This window comes from Notechis scutatus, chromosome 5, assembly GCF_049901735.1.
Source record: "Notechis scutatus isolate UNSWTSFEM ecotype Mainland chromosome 5, rNotScu1.2, whole genome shotgun sequence".
Lineage (NCBI taxonomy): Eukaryota > Metazoa > Chordata > Lepidosauria > Squamata > Elapidae > Notechis > Notechis scutatus.
Genome location: NC_142013.1, coordinates 113,331,338 through 113,353,799, shown reverse-complemented (window position 1 = coordinate 113,353,799; position 22,462 = coordinate 113,331,338). Strand labels below are relative to the sequence as shown.

General features: G+C 45.9%; 1 protein-coding gene across 3 annotated transcripts in view; it reads right to left on the bottom strand.

The window, feature by feature from the left end:
* AKAP11 (A-kinase anchoring protein 11) overlaps positions 1-22,462 on the bottom strand; it is a 47,590-nt gene that overhangs the window by 6,605 nt on the left and 18,523 nt on the right. For 2 of the 3 annotated variants that reach the window (XM_087967573.1, XM_087967574.1), the window contains exons 5-12: positions 21,940-21,984; positions 19,589-19,723; positions 18,160-18,424; positions 11,077-15,658; positions 9,483-9,626; positions 6,629-6,712; positions 4,072-4,118; positions 2,329-2,489 (exon numbers count right to left, since the gene is read on the bottom strand). In XM_087967573.1, coding sequence (XP_087823699.1) covers positions 2,329-2,489; positions 4,072-4,118; positions 6,629-6,712; positions 9,483-9,626; positions 11,077-15,658; positions 18,160-18,424; positions 19,589-19,723; positions 21,940-21,984 — 5,463 coding nt within the window. The remainder of the gene's footprint in view (positions 1-2,328; positions 2,490-4,071; positions 4,119-6,628; positions 6,713-9,482; positions 9,627-11,076; positions 15,659-18,159; positions 18,425-19,588; positions 19,724-21,939; positions 21,985-22,462) is intronic. The other variant, XM_087967575.1, reaches the window with a different exon arrangement.

The window sequence follows — 22,462 nt, the reverse complement described above, 5'->3', positions numbered from 1 at the left end:
TTCCATTCCATTCCATTCTATTCTAAGGCCAATCTTGAACCTGACTGTCTTGGATAACTATTAGCAAGATTACTGTTGTGTTTTCTTGCTCCAGATATTCAGATTTTTTTTTAAAAAAATGCAAAAGTACTTCTGGAGGTAAGTTGTTCCACTGATTAATTGTTCTCACTATCAGGAAATTTCTCCTTAGTTTTAATTGGATCTCTTCTTGATTAGCTCCCCCCATTGCTTCTTCTCTTGCTTTCAGGGGCTTTGGAAGAATAGCTTGACTCCCTCTTCTTTGGGGCAGCCCCTGAGACATTGGAAGACTCCTGTCAGGACACTCCTAATCCTTCACTTTGTTAGACTAAACATATCTGGTTCCCACAATTGTTCATCGTATGTTTTATCCTCTAGTCCTTTAGCAATCTTTGTTGCTCTTCTCTGCACTCTTTGTAGATATATTCATATACCTGAATAATTTTAATTATAATAATTTAATTTTGCCTGATATTTCCAAGCAGAGATTGGTAAAAAAAAAAAATCAGATTAGGGTCTTCATCTGACCATCATCAAACCTTTAATTTTTCCTCCCTAGAATTATGCAAACCTGGCATGTTTGATCAGCTAATAAGTGCAATTTGTCATCTTCCATTTCTGTTATGCTATGTATATATTTACACAAATGAAAGTAGAAATAATCGAACACATCTTTTCCTTTTTAATAACCATTGTGTGTTCTTGATACTGATGATTCTCTTAAGCACTGAATGTTTAAACAGGAGACTAAGCAGAGCTCTCACTGAAAAGGCAAAAATAAGAATTAAGTGTAGCTGTTGTGACAGAAAACAGAAATAAACATGCAGCAAAAATTGTTGACTTGAAGGTTAGTCAACAGGAATCAGAATGCAATGTACTTGAAGGAAACATTCAAATTAACCAAGCTGTTTTTAGTGCAGAAGGCAAATTAGCCAGGCCACCACAGGTTGCCCAAAGGAAATTAGTGGAGAACCTTTTTATAAAAATGCCTCAGGAAATGCACTGTACAGGTTTTCTCACCAGACAAACGTGAGAAAAAGGATTGTGAGCCTTTGCAATCTGGCAAGCAGAAATATGAAACTTAAAGGGAACATCAAGGACGATAAAAGACAGAAGTGGGTCTTTATATTGTAGATTGGAGGTCATTTTGAGATTCAGACTGAGCCCAGATGACAAATGAATTATTTATAGTTTTATACTTTTATTCCATCCAGAGGAAAAGGTACTGGGTGGCCAGTTGCAATGGTCCACAGATCACAAAGATTTGGCTATGACATTGTGATGGAATGACCACAGTTTAAACTCTGTTCCTTGGGACATGCCACAGCGACGTTAACCTGCGGTTCCAACAAGTGCATCTTTGAAAACTACGTATGAATGGGTTCCACACTGATTTTTCATCAAGAGAAGAGTTCCTTCAAGTGTTTGAAGGCTGAAGACTGAAGTCCAAGTGGAATTATTGTTAAGTCTGTATTGGGTCTGCATCAGTGGTGGGATTCAAAAATTTTTACTACTGGTTCTGTAGGCCTGGCTTGGTGCGCCATGGCTTGGTGGATGTGGCTTGGTGGGCGTGGCAGGGGAAGGATACTGCAAAATACCCATTTCCTCCCCACCCCACTAACCTGCTTTCCAGCTCCATTCTCCTATGCAGGGTCTGACCAAGGCTTCCTGAGACCGTAATTAAGCACATGCTTAGTCCAAACAACTCTTGTTTTATTTCAATGCTGGGAATTATGTTCATTCCCAGCCTGTAATGAGTCCCAAACAGTCCCTCGAGATAAGCACCCACCTTTCTCTCCTTTGAATTCCTGCCAACAACTAAAGTGCCAAATTAACAGTAAAAAGCCAAATGAAGTACAAAGTCCACACAGAGCTTCAAGGTTTCAAACCAACCAGAACGAACAAAATTGCTTCCTGAAAAAGCTCCTGTCCCTTTGCTCCTCCTTTATGTCTTAGGGGAGGGGCCAATCACCTCCAAGCCTTACTCCCGAGTTGCCCCTTTTGTCTTAACTGTTCTTGCCTTCTGGCAGCTCTGCGCATGCGCACACTGGGAACAGGCTCCCGCTATTCCTCTGCCTCACTGCTATCAGATTCTGGAGGCTCCGGAGTCAGCACATAACGCCCTGGTCCTATCTCTGTATGGGACACAGAACCCTCATCCGAGTCCTCCCCAGACTCCCGGACTGGCCCATGTTCCTCCTCCCTGGACTTTGCCGGTTCTCTGAACTACTCCAAATTTCTGCTACCTGTTCTCCAGAACTGGTCCAAACCGGCTGAATACCACCTCTGGTCTGCCTCTTTGCTACTCACAAGAACAAACTCCCTGGGTGCATCCTCATGGAAACGCAACTCTGGCACATCTGCTTCCGAAGCACTCAGCCACTGCAGCGTCATCCTCAGCTGAGGATCCACCATGCATGGTCCAACGTCCACATTCACAAGGACCAAGGCTTTGGAAGGTTTCCTCAACTCTAGGACAAGCCAAGGAAAAGGGAAAAGTAAGTCCACCCGTCACACATTTTAGTCAAGGGATTATGGAAAGTGTTTTGCAAACAGAGCAACGGCTGCTAGTGCACGATAGGAAAACACAATGAGGTTAGGTGTGTTTGCTAATTACATCAAATTACACAAAGTGATCAACACAAGAGAAAAGAAAAGAAAACAAGAGATCTTTGCAAAGTGGATGAAAGGGAAATAGACTGGCAGTTATAGTTCAATTTCAAGTAAATACAAAGGGCTATATTTATTTATAGTTCACATTTTTGAACTGCTCACCTCTCTCTCTCTCTCTTTCCACTCTCACTCTCTCCCTATCTTCTTCCATTCTCTCTTCTCTCTCCCTCTCTCTTCTTCCTCTCTCTTTCCTTCTTCCTCTCTCCTCTTTCTCTCCTTCTCGCTCTCCTCTCTCTATCCTTCTCTCCTCTCTCTTTCCTCCTCCCTCTCCTCTTTTCTCTCTCTCTCTCTCTCTCTCTCTGTCCTTATCTCTCCTCTCTCCTCCCTCCCCCTCTCTCTCTGACTCACATACATATCGTTTTGCTGGAAAAGTGAAGAATGGGGGAGAAAAGGATTCTTTTGCTCAACACAATATAAAAAAGATGTTGAGACTCTAGAAAGAGTGCAAAGAAGAGCAACAAAGATGATTAAGGGACTGGAGGCTAAAACATAGGAAGAACGGTTGCAGGAACTGGGCACTGCTAGTCTAGTGAAGAGAAGAACTAGGGGTGACATGATAGCAGTGTTCCAGTATCTCAGGGGCTGCCCCAAAGAAGAGGGAGTCAAGCTATTCTCCAAAGCACCTGAAGGCAGAACAAGAAGCAACGGATGGAAACTAACCAAGGAGAGAAGCAACCTAGAACTAAGGATGAATTTAGAGATAGTGGAACAACTTGCATTCAGAAGTTGTGGGTGTTTTACTACTGGGGTTTTTTAAGAAGAGATTGGACAGCCATTTCTCTGAAATGGTGTAGGGTCTCCTGCTTGAGCAGAGGGTTGGACTAGGAGACCTTCAAGGTCCCTTCCAACTCTCTTTAAAAACTTCCAGTGTTGGAGCACTTACAACTTCTGGAAGCAATTTGTTCTAACTGTTAGGAAATTCATCCTTAGTTCTAAGTTGCTTCTCTCCTTGATTAGTTTCCATCCATTGCTTCTTGTCCAGCTCTCAGGTCCTCTGGAGAATAGCTTGACTCCCTCTTCTTTGGGGCAGCCCCTGAAATATTGGAACACTGCTATGATATCACACCTAGTCCTCCTTTTCAACAAACTAGACATACCCAGTTCCAGCAACCGTTCTTCATATGTTTTAGCCTCCAGTCCCCTAGACATCTTCATTGCTCTTCTCTTTGGGTTGAGGTCCACAAGTCTTCAAGTGGTCAAGTTGGGACACCCCTGAACTACATACCCAATCCCTGCCACCGTTCATCCTATGTTTTAACGTCCAGCTCCCTGATAATCTCTTCATTCCCTCAACATCCTTTTATTTTTTTCATCACGGTGACCCAACTGGACTGAATATCGCTTCCAACCTAATCCACATTCACTCCTCTTTGACCTTACCTTCCATGGAATCTTTCAGCTCTTCCTCCTTGTCTTCTGTGCCATCGCTAGAAAAAGAAGGAAGACCCATGAGGACCAGCGACCGTATATATTATATCTGTTCGGTGACGCGCAAGCCGGGATGAACATTAAAGAAAGAATAGCATGAATCGACAAAAGTTGTAAGGAAAATTACGGTGAAAAAGAAATCCTCGCTTCTCACACCATTTCCTGCTTTGCAAATTTCCTGGGGAAATAATTAAATGAAAGTCCACCTATTTTTTTTTTTTTAAAAAGAAAGATAAATATCCAATGATTTGAAAAAAAAAATACAGGTAGTCCTCGACTTACGATGGTTCATTTAGTGACCATTCCAAGTTACAACGGAAATGAAAACAGGGATGTTATGAATGTTTTTCAGTTACGACTTTTCCAGCATCCCGTTATGCATTTCCAGCATGTTCGTGGGATCCAAATTCAGGCGCTTGTATTGTGGTTAGCCGGCAGCAGGTGCGGACGGCTGAGGAGAGCGAGGACTCAGATGAGGGACCAGGACCATTAGGGAGTGGATTGCTGCCTTCAGAGATTGTGGGGGCTGGCAGCAGCGATGAGGAGGTTCCCGAGGAGCCTGTGCCAAGTGCGCGTGCACACAGGATTGCTCGCAGGAAAGAGCAGCTGCAACAGCACAGGCAACTCAGGAATAAGGCTGCAAGGTAATGGCCCCTCCTTCAAGAAGATAAAAGCCAGCTGTGAATGGGACGTTCTTTGCAGGAAGCAAAGATGTTTTGAAACTCGAGCCGCATGGACATTGCAGTATCTTAAGTTGGTATTTGAAGACTCTTGTGTTGTAAAACAGTGATCCCCAACCTTTTTTACGCCGCGGCCCGGTACTGGCATCAGCTGGGCGCCGCGCCCGGTACTGGCATCAGCTGGGCGCCGCCATTTTGATGAAAAGCTGGGCGCCGCCATCTTTTTGATGAAAAGTGAGCTTTCCGGTGAAATGGCTTTCCACCTGGAAAAGCTCACGGAAGCGCTGGCGCCGCCATCTTTTGATGAAACGTGCTTCCAGTGAGCTTTCCACCGGAAAAGCTCACCGAAGCGCTGGCGCCCCATCTTTTTGATGAAAACGTGCTTCGGTGAGCTTTCTACCGGAAAAGCTCACGGAGCACTGGCGCCGCCATCTTTTTTGATGAAAACGTGCTTCCGGTGAGCTTTCTACCGGAAAAGCTCACCGAAGCACTTTTTCATCAAAAAAGATGGCGGCGCCCAGCAAGCCAGCGGCCCGGTAGGACTTGTTCCGTGGACCGGTACCAGTCCGCAGACCGGTGGTTGGGGACCCCTGTTGTAAAATATCTCTAGGTAACCTTATCTGTTATTCTTGGCAGCCACGCACAGTTTTGGCGAGGCTTGTGCTTATCAAAGTTAATTAGTTTGCAGCAGCCTTTTAACCGGGGATTTGTAAGAATCATTAAAAGGTTTCTGTTCCCTTTGGTTCGTGTTGGTTTTATTGGACAAGGGTTTGGGTCAGAACAGCTTGGCAACTGTTTCAGACTTATGACCATTGCTGTGTCCACGGTCCTCTTTTACGACCTTCTGACCAGCCAGGTCAGTGAGGGAAGACAGATTCACTTAACAAAATGGGTTAACTGACCAACCGCCGCGATTCGCTGAACGAACGAGGCAACGAAAGTGTCAACTCCTAATTTTTTTTCTATGGTCTTTTTAGAGCTGTCAACAGAAAGGGGAGCAGTGTGGCAGCTTGCAAACAGAAACTGCATTCCATAAATGTTTTCAAAGATAGTAACTAGGTGATCGAAGTGTCTGCCGTGCAAAATTCTAACTGGAGAGCATGACTGATGACTCTGGGCTATGGAGGTGTCCCATTGGAGAATATGGATTATGATACACCCAGACAATGCTGGACAGTTTAATTACCCAATATATCCTTTTTTAAGTTTTGGAAGTTTGGCTTGAGACTCAGGATTTAAATGGGGGTAACTGCTGGAATCCTGACAGAAAGTTTGTAAAATAGGACGAAACTCACTTAACAAAACGTCTCCTCTTAACCACAAACATTTTTTGGGGGGGGAGGGGGAGGCCTCAAGGACAGCCGTAAGCCGAGGACGACCTGTGCTGCTTCAAATGTCTACACAACATTTCCAAGGGGCAGCTGAGAGCGAGGAGAACGAATCAGGAAGTGGGTGTTTAAAACAAAACAAAACAAAATCAGGAATAGTGCAGGAAGCAAGCTCTTTATTCTTCAGCGAGACATAAATCGGCAAGAGGCACAACGAGCAAGACATGCACGGCGACAACACAGATCGGATGTTCGCCGTTCTTTTCCGTCAAAGGCATTCGCACCGTCGGGCAATCAAATGGACCCCGCTCTGCATGGAGTTGGTTAAGGAACAGCACGATTGTTAAGGACTGAGAAGCGAACGCCGAGAGCGAAATCGCCAGATTGAAATGCCTCCACCCTCCCCTCCAGATTGTTGGTCTTGGAAAAAGTAATCACGGCCATGCATGAAAACACAAGGGGGAAACCGGTCCTGGTTTGTTGGGTCTTGGTTTGACCAACCTGTCGGATGTCGGGAAGGACAAATTCTCCTCATACAACTCTCCTTCTAAACCAAGACTGCTCCAGCTACTGCTGTTACCATTACTGCCGGAAGAGAAGAGAAGAGGGCTCAACTACGAAAAAATAGATAGTTAGCTCCCACCAGAAGTTCCTATTGACTAGCCTCAGATCAGGGGGTGTCAAACTCAAGGCCCGCGGGAAAGATCCAGCCCACGATGTGGTCGGATCTGGCCTGCGCTGTTGTGGCCCGCCAGCTGCCAGCAGAGCTGGCAACAGACTCGGACGATGAGGAGGTTGTGGGGGGGGGGACTTGGGCCAGTTCTGGCATCTGGGGAAGGCTCTGATGGATGCTGTGTTGGACGCAGAGATAGAGCCAGGGCCGTCTGACATTTCCCAGCCACCAGAGAGGCAGCTGCCTTCAGAAGCTGAGACAAGTGGGGAGGAGGAATAGCTGGAGCCTGTTCCAGGTGCGCGTATGCGCAGAGGTGTTAGGAGAAGGGAACAACTGCAGATGAGTTGACTTGGGAGCAAAGCACACGTGGACACGGAATGGCCCCTCCCTGGCTGGAGGAATAAGTAGAAGGAAAGGGGAGTGGTAGTCCTAGGAGACACCAGTTTGTCCTTTCTGAAGATTTTGCTCGTTGTGTTTCGTGCCACAGAGACCGATGGACAGAACTTAATTTGCAGCCTTTCGGCTGGGAGCTCCCGGCCTTGCAATTATCGCAAAGGAACTGATAAGGTCTGTCGCTGCCGTTCACTCTTGGAAGGACTCTTGCCTGGACTTTTTTGGTGGGTAAATAAATTCACAGGAGGTAAATAAAGAGAGGGGTTTTTTCATGACAAGGAGTCCGTTTCTTGCTTCTGCTAAGGCTGGGCCAGAACATGCACGCCCATCCTGGAAACAGTAAGGGGTTGCGTTGCTTCGGCCAGCAGGCCCGTCCAATCCCGGCAGAGACATGTGCGCCCAGGCTAGCCCCCCCGCCATACTGGCACGTGCACAGAGGACTCAGCAGCGCACGTGCGCACAGGCTTGGCCCACGCCAATCTCGGCACGACCGCATGTGTGCCCACTGACTCCTGTGTACACGTGCCCCTTCCCGGGATAGCGTGGGCCACGTCTGTGTGCGCCATGCACCTGCTGGGATTGGGTGGGTCTGAGCGGAGCGATACAGGCCAGCTGACGACCATGCTCAGCAGCTTTTCAGGTGTTTTGTGTGTGTGTGCAGGGGGAGCTGAGGTGTCCGGCGGCCAGGGTTCTGCAGCTAGCTCTCCGGGAAGCGTCAGTTTGGCCCATTCTATCACAGCGGGCAAGTGTGTGCGCAGGAGTCAGGTGGGATGGTGGGGGCAGGCGCTGCGTGCACATATTCCCCAACTTTTGTGCGCACCTGCACCTGACGACTCCTTCCCCCGCCCCCTGGACACTGGCCCATGGAGGACAACGGGAATGCTGAAAGCCACAAAGAGATCGAATTTGACACCCCTTGCCTTAGATGGATTATGGAGGTGCTGCGCCTCTTTTGAGAGGCATCCAAGAATGGCAAGCAAGAATGGCCTTCCAAGAGGAGAAAAAGGCAGTTCACATTTTTTTTCCCTCCCGCTGCCAAATCTGTGAGGGTCTGTCTCAAAGGTCCAGTTGAGGGCCTTCAACCTTGGGGGGCACCAGAGAAGATGGAGATGGCAGATCATGCATGAAGGTAAAGTGGTGTCAACATCTGGCACAGATGCTGGTCATTAAAAAAAAAAAAACACAGGAAAGTCAAGAAACTGAGTCATCAGAGCTACCGACACTCTCTATTTTCTCAGATTGCTTCTAGATCTGTTCTCTCTTTGAGTCTAGAACAGGGGCGTCAACCTCACGGCGTCATGTGACGAATGGCAACTTTTTCCCCCTTCGCTAAACTGGGGGTGGGCCTGGCCAGCGCCCTCCAACAATCTAAGGCTCATTTTACTGAGTCAACCTTGAGCCTGGTGAGATTCGAACTGCCGAATTGCAGGCAGCTGGCAGTCAGCAGAAGTAGCCTGCAGTAACTGCACTCTAACTGCTGTGCCACCATGGCTCATAAAACCTTCCTCCTTTGCCACTTTAGCCCTGATATTGTACAACCCGCCCGATGTATTTAATCAGCAGAGGAGAATGTGCTGTTTTAATAAGAGGCTCGGTGAGCTGGTCAGGATCGAACTGCTGGCAGTGGGAATGGCTTTTATAGCGATAGTATTAGTACTTAGACTTATATACCGCTTCCTAGTGCTTTATAGCCCTCTCTAAGCGGTTTACCGAATTGGCATCTTGTCCCCCAACAATCTGGGTGCTCATTTTACCGACCTCGGAAAGATGGAAGGTTGAGTCAACCTTGAGCCGGTCAGGATCGAACTGCTGGCGGTGGGAATGTTTTTTATAGCAATAGCATTAGCATTTATATAACGCTTCATAATGCTCTACAGCACACTTTCAGCAGTTTACAGAGTCAGCCTCTTGCCCACAACAATCTGGGTCCTCATTTTACCGACCTCAGAAGGATGGAAGGCTGAGTCAGCCTTGAGCCAGTCAGGATAGAACTGTTGGCAGTGGGCAGAGTCTGCCTGCTATGCTGCATTCTGCTGCATTCCCAGCACAGCTTTTGGGTAACAAATGCCTTGTCTCACACATAAACCATTCAACATTTCAAAAACACCACGCTAAAGTCTGTTAAAGTCAACCCCGGACCTTAACGGTGTAAGAAGGGTTGGTCAAGCCATCTAATCAAAACTGTACATTAAACATTCATTCTGGAGAAGTTCGGTCTCAGTGGTCACGAACAGTTGACACCGATTGATGGGACGTCATCAATCAACATTAGAAATAGAGCTGAATTACCTATCGCTGAGGTGGAGAAAGCTGCTGCTCTCATCTGGATGCTCATCATCAAAACTCAAGTTGGACCAGCTACCGGTGCCGTCATCTCCAGTTTGCTGGCTGACCACAGACTCAGCAGAATTAGGCCCCCCAGTTTCCATGGCACTAACACAGGTAAGAAGGGTAGAATCACTATATGTCCTTGTATTCCACATACCCGACCTTCCTTCAGTGTTGACCCCTACCTGGAACCCACTCCAGAGGTCTCCTCAAATTCCAAGGGCTGTTTCGGAAACAAGCATTGTGACATCAGCACCACCCCTTAGATGTTTTTGTGTATCGACTTGAGCAATAAATCTTCTGAACTGCATCCTAACATACGGTTCTTGATTCTTGGTGCCTGATATCAATTTAGTCAACTCAAATTCAATACTAAATCGGTGCCAGAATTCAAGAGAGGTTGGACTTAAGGCTGCTTCTGGGAACGTAATGACTCTAGGCTGATAACTTGTTTAACTCTGCCCCCACCAGTTCTGTCTCTCTTCTTCTAATCTAGTCAATTAAGATTAGATTCAATCTAATCAATTAGATTGAACTCAAGTTCAATAGTAAATTGGCGCCAGATGAAGGTCAACAGAATTCAAGAGGGGTTGGACTTACATGGTTTGTGGGAAGGTAATAACTCTAGACCCGTGTTGGCGAACCTATGCCACACATGCCAGAAGTGGCACGCAGAGCCAATTCCCTGGCACGCGAGAGGTCACCCAGAAGAGCCCCATTGCGCATGCACATGTGCGCCGCCGCTCGACAGCTGGTTGTTCGGTATCTGGTGCACATGCGCAGGGAGCGGAGAGGGTGCATGGGAGACATGCATGCATGCGCAGGGGCATGCTGTGCGCGAGGGGATCATGCGCACATGTGCAGACATGTGGTGCATGAGGGGGGAATCATGCATGCATGCTCAAAGATGCACGGGCGCAAGGGGGGAATCACACGCACGTGCGCAGACATGCAACATGTGAGGGAGTCATGTGCGCATTCACAAAGACGTGTGGTGCGTGAGGAGGGAGTTACGCATGCATGTGCAGGGGGCTTGGGGGGCAGCACGCATTGCCTTCTGCTCTGCCTCTCTTCTCCTAATCTAATAAACTCAAGTTCAGTACTAAATTGACACCAGAGAAGGATCAACAGCATTCAAAGGGGTTGGACTTAGACCATTTTGGGGGAACATGATTCTAGGCTGATGACTCGTTTAACTCCTCCCCCCGCTCTTCTTCTCCTAATCTAGTCAACTCAACTTCAATAGTAAATTGGCACCAGATCAGGGTCAACGGAATTCATGTGGGTTGGACGTACAGTTTGTGGAACATAATGACTCTAGGCTGGTGATTCATTTAACTCCTTCCCCCAGCTTCTCTTCTCCTAATCTAGTCAACTCAAGTTCAATACTTAATTGGTGCCAGATAAGGGTCAAGAGAATTCAAGAGGAGCTGGACTTAGACTGTTTGTGTGAATGTTATGGGACTCTAGGCAATGACTCATTTAACTCCGGCCCACCCCAACTCTGCCCGCTCTTCTCCTATAGTTATATATTCCCTGCAAAAATCAACCCTACCTTATATTGATGGCTGGAGCAATATTTGTCATGCAGGAAGTCATAATTTCTGTGGTTAGACTTTCGGCAAAACTGATTCCATCTTGACTGATTCCGCTATCCGCCGTCAAACTGGCGTTGCTGAGCTGCCTCCTCGCTCGGTCCAAGGTGACAGGTGACAGGTTTTCAGCAACTAGGACCTTCTCCTCCCTGTCAACGTGAATTTTGGGAATGTCCAAATGAAACACGAGAGATTTAGGCAAGGTGATGTTCACACTCCCATCTGAAGACTGTCTAACGTTAGAAGGAAGTTCTCGTCCAGCTAGCGCCAAAGATGAACCTCCAATGCAGGTCTGTTGTTCTTTCAAACTGCAGTGTTTGCAGGCAGCTACAGAAAATGGAGTCATTTTTTCTTCATAGGTTAACCTGTCTCCATTTGTCCAGCCTTCAGGAGCTTGCCAAGTGGCTGATCCTAAGCTCCCTTCTAAAGTATCATCTACGATCTTCTTCGCATATTGGTTTACGGCTTGTAAAATCTTCCCTTGGTAAGTCGAGTCCCTCAAACTCTCTGTGCTGTGATACAGCTTCTGCTTACAACGGGAAGAAGAAGGCAGTCTTTGACTCCACAGGGTTTTGAACTCTGTGACTTTGTCGTCTCTCGGTGGTTGGTACAAGCAAGAATCCGTTAAAGATTTGGGCAAACTTGTCGTGGACATGAACGTCCCTCTGGCATCAGAGGTGATTGTACAAGCAAGAGATTCTGAAAAGTCAAGCAACTTTGAACGTTCAGGCCCGTGTAAGGGGCATCTGCTCATCCAAGGTTGCTTCGCGAGATGAAGCATCATGCCATTATTGTTCTGATTCTTTCTATCTAAGTCCTGTTTTGTTGCCTCAAACGGTTCGAGCTTACTGTTTAGCTTGAAGCTCTTTTCCGGAACAGCCTTCCTACCGTGCTTCACCCGGAATTTCCTGGTGGCTTGCTGCATTCCAGACCTCACCGCTTTGTAAGCCAGCCTACTGGCGAAATTATCCATGATGAGGTCCCCGTGGCCACCTTCCTGTTTCAAAACCCGAATGATGTGGTCGGTATATTCATCCGTCACACTTTCGCAGCTTGGATATTTGGAGTTGAGACCCGAAGCTTCCGAATTCAGGGGTGCAGGAAGAACGCAACCATCTGGTTCTCTAGAAGAGGGCTTTGGTCTTTTGTCTTTCAACCAACATTCGTGGTAATTTCTTTTAAGCTGAAACCCATCGCCCTCGTAATTAATGTGACGGAGGTTCAGAAGTTTACAATGTCTTGATTTGAGCCTTTTCTTGGCTTCCCAAATGACCCTCCCAGCCATTTCACCAGCGTAAATCCACAAAGCAGGTGTGTTTTTTTCTGGAACCTTAACAAACGTGGAACACCCACCTTTTTGGTCTTCCGTGCTTACTTGAAAGTATCTCTTCTTCTCCATCTGAACAGCTTTATCTTCAAAACGTGAAGTGGCTTGTTCGGTTGCCATAGATACGATACGAGCAGCTAGATGATCAGCATACTCTATTGTCGGTCCCGAAGGTTGAATTTGCTCTAACAACGTTTCAGAATGTTCTTCAACTTCCTTGTTTTTCACTTCTTCGGAAAGAGAACGCATTAATTTCAACATAAATTCTTCCTTTTCTACATTTTCACATTCTGGAGTGTATATTCCATCTGTTTCCGGTATGTAAGGAGTCGAAGGGGGAGTAGCAGGCGCAAATTCCTTTGCTAATTCTCCTTTCAGTGTTTTGGTTAATTTCCTTAAATTCCACTCCGAATTTGCCTGAGAAGCTATTAAAGGAGTCGAGGGTGGTGTTTCTGGTACCATGAGAAGATTTCTGTCTCTGACATTCAATTTATCTTCCAGCTGAAGTGCATCTTCACAAGGGGACACCATGGAAGAATTATTTATTTCCAAAAAAGGCGTTTTGTGACTAAACGCAGAACCTCCTGTGGCTTCCAACTCGCTCTGTTTTTCAAGTAAGTTGCTGAAAGGTATTGCTGAACTGTCTTCCACATCTGGAACCTGCTCATTAGATTTGACAAATGACACCGTAGGAGAGATTGTATTTGCGGATATCTTGCAAGCTGCCCGGTTCTTTCTTTCCTGAACTCCATCTTTACACCCCAACATCAAACAACGATTAGAAGAAGTGGTAGAGATATGAAATTTCGATATGTTGTTTAAAGGCATCTGCTGTTGACCCACGATAACTGGGATGGTCTTCGTTTTTTCTCCTTGTTTGGCTGCGCCCTGAGATTCCTTCTTATCGCTTCTGGCATGGGTTCCCAACCCAACACAGTAGGCTAATTTCTCACCCGTAGCCGAACACGCCAATTTCGTTTCATCAACCGACTGTTTTATGATCCGTTTAGCCAAATAATTAGCAAACATATTCTTGCAGGAATCCTTCCCGATGCACTGCAAACAGGGGGCATCCTTCATTTGTAGCACATCCGTGTACTGCTCTGCCAATTTAGAAACCCTGGAAGAAGTGACGGCTTCATAGGCTTCTGATACGATCATATCAACCATCGTTCCAGAAAAGTTATTGAGGCTCGATATTTCTGTCAGTTTGCTGGCCTCGGGAAGGTTGGGTGGATTGCATTCATTGTCTGGTGTGAAATCAGTAGTCAGGTAGATATTTCTGAGGGATGACACTTCGCTTTGATTCCTTTTGGTGGCACAACACATTTCTGGGGACCCTTTGTAGAAGGAAAGCTTGGTCTCAGATGCCAATGGATTCTTGACTTTGGCTTCCTTCCATAAAATCTGATGGTGAGAAAGGATGCTTCCAGCTAAGGGCACCGGAATCGAACTCGCAATGCCCGTTGTGTAGAACAAGGCTCGATTAATGGTGTGTTCCTTTCTGAATTCCCAAACAGGGTTCAAGGCTACTGGCATGTTCTCACAAAACTCAGAAGAACCATTGGATGTGTGGGTTAACTCCAGCGCCCTTTCCTTGCTTACATATTTTATGTTGTCCACGGAAACACTGATTGCAGCTTGCGAGGTGAAGTTCACATCAACCTGCGATAGCTCAATAAAAGCATCCTGGATGACGGATTCAGACAAGTCTTCCGCATAGGACCACATGACGTTATCGTTGTAACGGAAGGAGCCCTGATGAGACGCCGTGGGTGTCGGTGGATGTGAAAACTGACAAACTTCCATTATCCCTTCAAATATCAGTTCCTCAGCAAGGTTTGCTGCAAATTTGGTAACGGTGTTGGTAAACATTTGTTGCTTCACAGAGTGCAGTTCTTTCAAAGCTCCGGTGACGGCTTCACTCACCAAAAACCCTGCTAAACCATTAATGGCTTTCTTCTTCAGCAAAAGAGCTTGCTGCCTCCCGATCTCGTAGAAGGCCATCTGGAACACTGATGAAGTCAACTTAGCAGCCAACTGACACAACGCATTGGTACACGAAGAAACACCCTTCTGGAGATCTTTAAAGGCACTTCCAAAACTTGTTTCCACTAGCTCTGAAGCAAATTTCTGGATGTGATCTTTAATCACTCCTGGCTTATGTTTGGATTTATCTTTCTTATGAAGTCCTTTTCTAGATATGTCTCGTTGGATTTTTGTTGTCTGGTCTTTCTCTTCTCCCAGGACGATCCTACCCTTGCTGATAATCTCCTGTGTGCATCTACACAATGAGGGTGGCCTAGCATTACAAACAGAACCCAGAATTTCAAAGGAAATATTATTTGCAAAATCCGAGTAGGTGTGATAGACGATGTTGTGGTTCTGGCTGAAGGCATCTCGATTCATTCGACAGAGGCATTTTGTGGAAAAGCAACTGCCCAGCGGACTGAAAGCAGAAGATCTGATGGGGCTGAACAAGGACGTGTGATCATCAGTTGGGTTTTTGATCAGGCGGGGAGAATCGGGGACATCCAAGAGATTGTTGTATGGAGATTCTGGCTTGCGAGGAGTTGGCTTCCTTACATTGGCTGGAAGAACTGGACGATCACACTTAAATTTTTGAGGATTCATTGATGTTGAGGTGGAGCAGGACTTATGACACGAAATGATGCTTTTCTGCAATGTATGACTTATGGTGGTGGGATCTCCAGAACCTTTAGAACTATTTTCCGAAATTTGTTCGTGGTCATCAAATTGGTCAAAACTATCAAAAAACTCACTGACTTCAGAGTCGGAATCTTCAACTCCGTCTTTCCCTACTGGGATTTTCGGCAGCTGAAGCTTTGCCTTCAAACTTTTTTGATACCCTTCTTCATCCAAAAATATGACAGGGCTTGGACTAGAACAGTCCGACTCGGACGAATCGGCCGGAGAGGAAGAAAATAAGGTTTTGTGCAAAAAATTAACACCACGATCCGAAGAACTATGGGGCCTGAAAAAGCTTCTCTGTATCCAAGGATCAGAAATGGAAGTGGAGACCGAATTTCTTACGGAAGATGACAATTCTTCAAGTTCTAAGATGTTCACCAAGGAGATGGAGGACTTGACCGATGGCCTCCGATACACAGAACTGACAAAGGACTTTTGATCATTGGATTTGAGAGGATGAGCAAAGGTGGACTTTGGAGAAACCTCTTGACTCTTCTCAGGTTCTGTCCAGAAGGGAGGGGAAAGAAAGAAAAGAAAGAGGAGACATTTTCGTAAGCTATCTTGCAGAAAGTCTGTGTTCTGACCCAGCTCCCCAAACATGACAGACTCTCTGACGTGAACTCAAAAGATTACTTTATTAAGAATGCCGGCAGCCCTGGCAAAAAAGTTTCTCTCACAGGTTAATAAGTCCGTCCATCCAGAAAATGAATAGTTGCCTGCCACACCTATTCACCTCTGCCCCCTGCCTTTTATCCCCAGAGCTAGAGTGAGACTTCGCTAGCAGTGGTGGCTCTTCCTTCCTAAGGACCTGCCCATAGATTTCCACAGCTCTCCTCTCCTCTGCCTTCTGCACATCTGCACATCAGGCACCAGCCCAGCTATTCCTCCTCTTCCTCATCAGACACCTCGAGCCCTGGGGGCTGTTGACTCTCCATCTGAGGGCTGACAGATGGCCTAGGCCCAGTCTCTCTCTCTCTCCCTCTCTCTCTCTCTCTCCCTCTCTCTCTCTCTCCCAGCTCCATTCCCTCTTCCCTCTCAAAGCTCTCAGGTTGCTCTAATGCTGACCCTGACTCCTCCTCCTCCTTTGATTTGGTTGCTGGAGGGGCTGGTAGCTGACAGGACACAACAGTCTATCTTTGTGGCTACTAAGACTTGACACAAGCTGAATGGCACATGAATCAAAATCAGTCAACTAACAGAATTAGGAAACAATACAAAAAAAAAAAATTGGCCTCTGGATTTATCGTATGAAATTCCCATATTCACTTAACAGCAAGTTCCACTAAACTCAAGATGGAAATTTTGAAGGAAATTGTCTATACAACTACACCCTTAGCAATCAATAGGTTCGTGGTGTAAAAAATGATATTGAAACTCTAGAAAGGGTGCAGAGAAGAGCAACAAAGATTAGGGGACTGGAGGCTAAAACATACAAAGAACATTTGCAGGAATTGGATATGTCTAGTTCAATGAAAAGGAGGACTAGGAGTGATATGATAGCAGTATTTGAGGGGCTGCTATAAAGAAGAGGGGGGTCAACCTATTCTCCAAAGTAGGACAAGAAGCAACAGATGGAAATTAATCAAACAGAAGACCAAGTTAGAATTAAGGAGGAATTTCCTGACAGTGAGAACAATCAATCAGTAAAACAGCTTGTCTTCAAAAGTTGTGGGTGCTCCAACACTGGAGGTTTTTAAGAAAAAAAACGGACAACCCTTGTCTGAAATGCTACAAAGTCTGCTGCCTGATGATGTTACCTAGTTGGGTAATGAAATGTCTATAACAGGGTCTCAAACACAATTTACCTGGGGGCCGCTGGAGGCAAAGTCTGGTGAGGCTGGGCCGCATAATATTATACTTTATATTATACTTTATATTTATATTATACACTAATATTATACTTTCATATCACGGTGGGGGCCACAGGATATCATCCTGCGGGCCGCAATTGGCCCGTGGGCTGCAAGAATGAGACCTCTGGTCTATAAGAAAACAACCGAGCTCAGAGAGCACCAAGGACCCCAACACAAAAACAGCAATAGCACTTAGACTTCTAATAATCTGGGTCCTTATTTTACGAACTTCGAAAGGATGGAAGGCTGAATTTTTGATCCAGTCACGATTGAACTCCTGACAGTGAGCAGAGTCACTCTGCGATACAGCATTCTAACCACCGCGCCCTTACACAACATACAATAGATCAGTGGTTGCCAATCAGTGGACTGGTGGTCCACGAGAAAATTTTGGTGGTCCGCAGAGAAATGTCTCCCCCAAAGCAATTAATCCAGGCTGCAAAGGATCACAAGGCTACGCCGCCCACATGGCCCGTGGGAACACAAGGCGTTCGTCACTTGGATTGCGACCAACACCAGGTAGTGAGGGGAGGGGGGAAAGGGTGGAGGGCGGGACTTGCCCCACTCACCCCACGTGCCTCGTCTGGGCTGCTTCTCTCTGTTTTTTTTTCTTCTTTTGCTTTTGGATGCACGCAATGAAAGCAGCAGAAGTCTTTCTTTCTCTCTCCCAAACTCCGCCAGAAATGAGTCTTTGGGACAAGGCCTCCTGCTCCAAGAGGCTGCGCCAGCATGACTAGTCTCACAAAGACTCATTTCTGGTGGAGTTTGGGGGAGAGAAAGAAAGACTTCTGCTGCTTCTGCTGCTTTCCTTGCATGAAGCCAAAAGTCTCTCTCTCTCCCTCCCTGAAAATGGGGCTGGAGACGGTATCCTGCGATCCCAAATAAAGAATGATCAATCGGTAGGAAAACGGGGCGGGGAATTTTCCTGCAGACCTTTTTTGGGGGATTTTCTCAGGGTCTCTGGTCTCTGGGACTTAAAATTATGAGTTTGGTGGCCCCTGAGGTCCAAAAGGTTGGTGACCCCTGCTATAGATGAAAATATTTCTGCAAGGTCAAATTGAATGAGAGGAACGTGCCATTAAACATCCGTTGCAAAAAAATTCAAAATATTGAAAATGGTTACAATCTCCCAGGGGGAGGGGGCCACTAACCAATATGGATCATTTTTGCCGGCTCATCTTCCTCGAAGTGTTCCAACGCGGTCACGAAATCGTCTTCGATAGAGGAGACAGATTGATTAGTGTCATCGTTCTCGGGGTGGGTTGAGTCCAGGGCCTGTTTTGGAAACGAGTGCATCTCCTCACTGCATCGGATCGCGGCCGTGTACTTGCTCAGCAGAGTAAATACGGCATCTCCCGTAGGCCTCGGCAACGAAGACGACAGTCTCATCACGCACAATACCCGTGAACAGCAATTCTGGTGAAAAGAGAAGAGGGGGGGAAAAAACCATGGTTCATTTATCAGTAGCTACGGCTGGTTCTCAACTTACGACCGCAACAGAGCCCCCAATGTCTGTTGCTAAGTGAGATATCGGTAAAGTGAACTTTGCCCCATTTTATGGCCTTCCTCGCTGCAGTTGTTAAGTGAATCACTGTGGTGAACAAGTTGGTAACACGGCTGTTTAGTGAATCTGGATCCCCCCGCCATTGACCTGGTTGGTGAGAAGGTTGCAAAATGGCATCACGTGACCTCGGTTGTACAAGGGGGCAAAGGTCACTCAACAACTGTCTCACTTACTGACAGAAATGATGCCCTCAATTGTGGCCATGTGTCAAGGACTGCTTGGTAAGGCCACACTTGAGAATCCGGCATCCAGTTTTGGTCGCCACGATGTGAAAAAGATGTTGAGGCTCTAGAAAGAGTGCGGAGCATTGCAACAAAGATGATTAGGGGACTGGAGGCTAAAACATAGGAAGAACGGTTGCAGGAACTGGGCCTGGCTAGTCTAGGGAAGAGAAGGACCAGGGGAGGCAGGAGAGCAGTCTTCCAATATTTGAGGGGCTGCCCCAAAGAAGAGGAAGTCAAGCTATTCTCCAAAGCACTAGAAGGGCAGGACAAGAAGCAATGGGTGGAAATTAATCAAAGAGAGAAGCAACTTAGAACTAAGGAGAAATTTCCTGACAGTTAGAACAATTAATCAGTGGAACAGCCTGCCACCAGAAGTTGTGAATGTGCCAACACTGGAAGTTTTTAAGAGGAGATTGTCTTAAATGGTATAATAGGGTTTCCTGCCTAAGCAGGGGATTGGACTAGAAGACCTCCAAGATCCCTTCCAACTCTGTTTCCTGTTCCGTTCCGTTCCGTTCCAATTCCATTCCAATTCCATTCCAATTCTATTCCTATTCCTATTCTATTACATTCGACTCTATTCTATTTGACTCTATTCTATTCATTCTTATTCTATTCTACATTCCTATTCTATTCTGTTCTATTCTACTCTATTCTATTCTATTCTATTCTATTCTATTCTATTCTATTCTATTCTATTCTACTCTACTCTACTCTATTTTCTCTCCCACATTCTCTGTATTATTCTGTTCGGTCCTATTCTCTTAATAGCAGCGCATTAGATTCTCTTACCTTTTGCCTAAAGTCGTCACTACCCTCCGCCGGTTTGCATGTATCCTTCAGCAAAAGAGCTTCCTGGTCATGCAGGCTGCACCAGTGACTTGATTTCAGAACCTCTGGAAGGCCCACCGAGACGGTTGCCAGGTCCTAAACCAAGCAAAGCACCCTTGAACAACAATTCCACTGAGTAGGGCAATTGTCAGCAAATCCCCCCCTCCCCCAATGAGTTTTTCATCCCAAACATTGGAGTTTTCCTACATAGGATGAGCCCAAAAAACGATTCGCAGTTGTGCAATCTCTTGAAAGACTGTTGGCCAGGACTTTGCTGGAGAGGACTTCCCTTTAACCTAAATAAAAGGGGTTTTATCAGGACGAGGAATTGGCTTCATGATCTTGGGAAGCCTCGGTCAGAACAGGTTGCGTGTTCAGACACATAATCAAGGTTGCTTTGAAAGACGGTAGCATTGTTGGTGGTGTTGAATAGTTTGACGTCTTCCGCAAAGGGGACGCAGTTGCTTATAAGGTGATCGCAAAGGTCATTTATATAGAGTATAAAGAGTGTGGGTCCTAGAACGATCCCCTTTTGTGACCTTCCCACAAGCCAAGTCAACAGGGAAGCCAGATTCACTTAACAACTGTACTGGGAAAAAAGAGACTGATGACCATTTTTCACACTTACGACCGTAGCAGCATCCCCGCCCCGTCACCACAGTAAAAACTCATGACACTTGTCAACTGACTCGTATTTATGACGGTTGCCATGTCCCCGGGGGACACATGATTCCTTTGGCAGCTTCATCACAAGCCAGAGTGACTTACGAATCGGGTTATTAATTTTACAGCCGCGGGGATTCACTTCACAACTGTGGCAAGAAAGGTCATAAAATGAAGCAACGCTCCCTTAATAAATGTCTCGCTTGGCCATGGAAATTTGGTTTCAATTGTGGTCGTTAAGTCAAGGACCGCCTTTAACTGGAATGTAGACAGAATTTGTTACTCTTAATTAACATTCCAGGACCCATACTCTTTATACTCTATATAAATGACCTTTGCGATCACCTTATAAGCAACTGCGTTCCCTTTGCGGAAGACGTCAAACTATTCAACACCACCAACAATGCTACCGTCTTTCAAAGCGACCTTGATTATGTGTCTGAATGGTCAAACAATTGGCAACTCCAAATCTCGACCAACAAATGCTTTGTCCTACACATTGGTTAAAAAAAAAAATCAGTACACCAAAATACAAGGTAGGCGGATATGACCTCGTTGATGATCCTCACCCTGTCAAGGACCTTGCAATTCCCATATCAAATGACCTAAGCGCCAGAGCTCACTGTAACAGCATTGCCAAAAAGGCATTAAGAGTTGTAAATCTAATCTTACGAAGCTTCTCCTCCGGAAATATCGAATTGCTAACTAGGGCATACAAAACGTTTGCCAAACCAAAACTCGAATACAGCTTATCTGTCTGGAATCCGCACTGCATATCGGACATTAATACAATCGAGAGAGTCCAGAAGTATTTCACGAGAAGAGTACTACACTCCTCTGCTCGCAACAGAATACCCTATATCAGGGGTCCCCAACCACCGGTCCGCGGACCGGTACCGTCCGTGGAACAAGTCCTACCGGGCCGCTGGTTTGCTGGCGCCGCCATCTTGTTTTGATGAAAAAGTGCTTCCGGTGAGCTTTTCCGGGTAGAAAGCTCACCGGAAGCACTTTTTCATCAAAACAAGATGGCGGTGCCCAGCTGATGCCGGTACTGGGCCGTGCCATAAAAAAGGTTGGGGATACCGGGCCGCGGCATAAAAAAGGTTGGGGATCACTGCCCTATATCACCAGGCTTGAGATTTTGGGCTTGGACAACCTTGAACTACGCCACCTACGGTTAGACTTAAACATAGCACACAAAATTATCTGCTACAACGTCCTACCAGTCAATGACTACTGCAGCTTCAACCACAACAATACAAGAGCACACAACAGATACAAACTCAATGTAAACCACTTCAAACTCAATTGTACGACAAAAGTACGACTACAGCAACAGAGTGGTCAATGCCTGGAATGCACGACCTGACTCTGTTGTTACATCCTCTAACTCTCTAACCTTTAACCTCAAACTATCCACTATTGACTTCACCCCATTCCTAAGAGGTCTGTAAGGAGCGTGCATAAGTGCACCATCGTGCCTGTCCTATTGTCCCCATTTATTTGTACCTATTTCCTGTATTCTTACTCATGCTTATACTTGTACCTACTATCTTGTAAGCAATTGACAAATCAAATCAAATCAAATCAATAAATAAATATGAAGCACAACTTTTTGATAATATCTTCTGACTCAAAGAGGAACCTACCTTGGGTGAAATAGCAGTCTCATTAGCAAAACAGAGAAACGTGACCTATAATAAAAATACATTATATATTATAAATTATTCTAAAAATACGAGTTCCAGGTATACTTGTAAGAGAAGAAACAGACATCTTGCGATCTCCGGAACTAAAAATATATTTATTATACTTACTAAGCTTTTGTCAGCCTCTGCTGACATCATCAGAGTATTTAGCCACCATTACAGAGATCTATGCCTTTATATATCATTAATCAATTTAGCCCTTGCAAGCGTAACAGGCCGACCACAAGGTCACGGGCCAAGCAACAAATTGCAATAGCTGCAGGTTAACATCACTTCTTAGAATAAGCAATCCAAGGTGGGTCTGGCAAGGGAGGAAACAACAGGAGTTAAACCTCCATCGACCAACATGACTAAAGCAAAAACAACAGAGTTAATTACAGGTGGGAGGCGGTTGGAAGGGCCTATTACGCGTAAATCATATTTTTTGTATTATCATTATGAATTTAAAAACTGAAGAGATGCC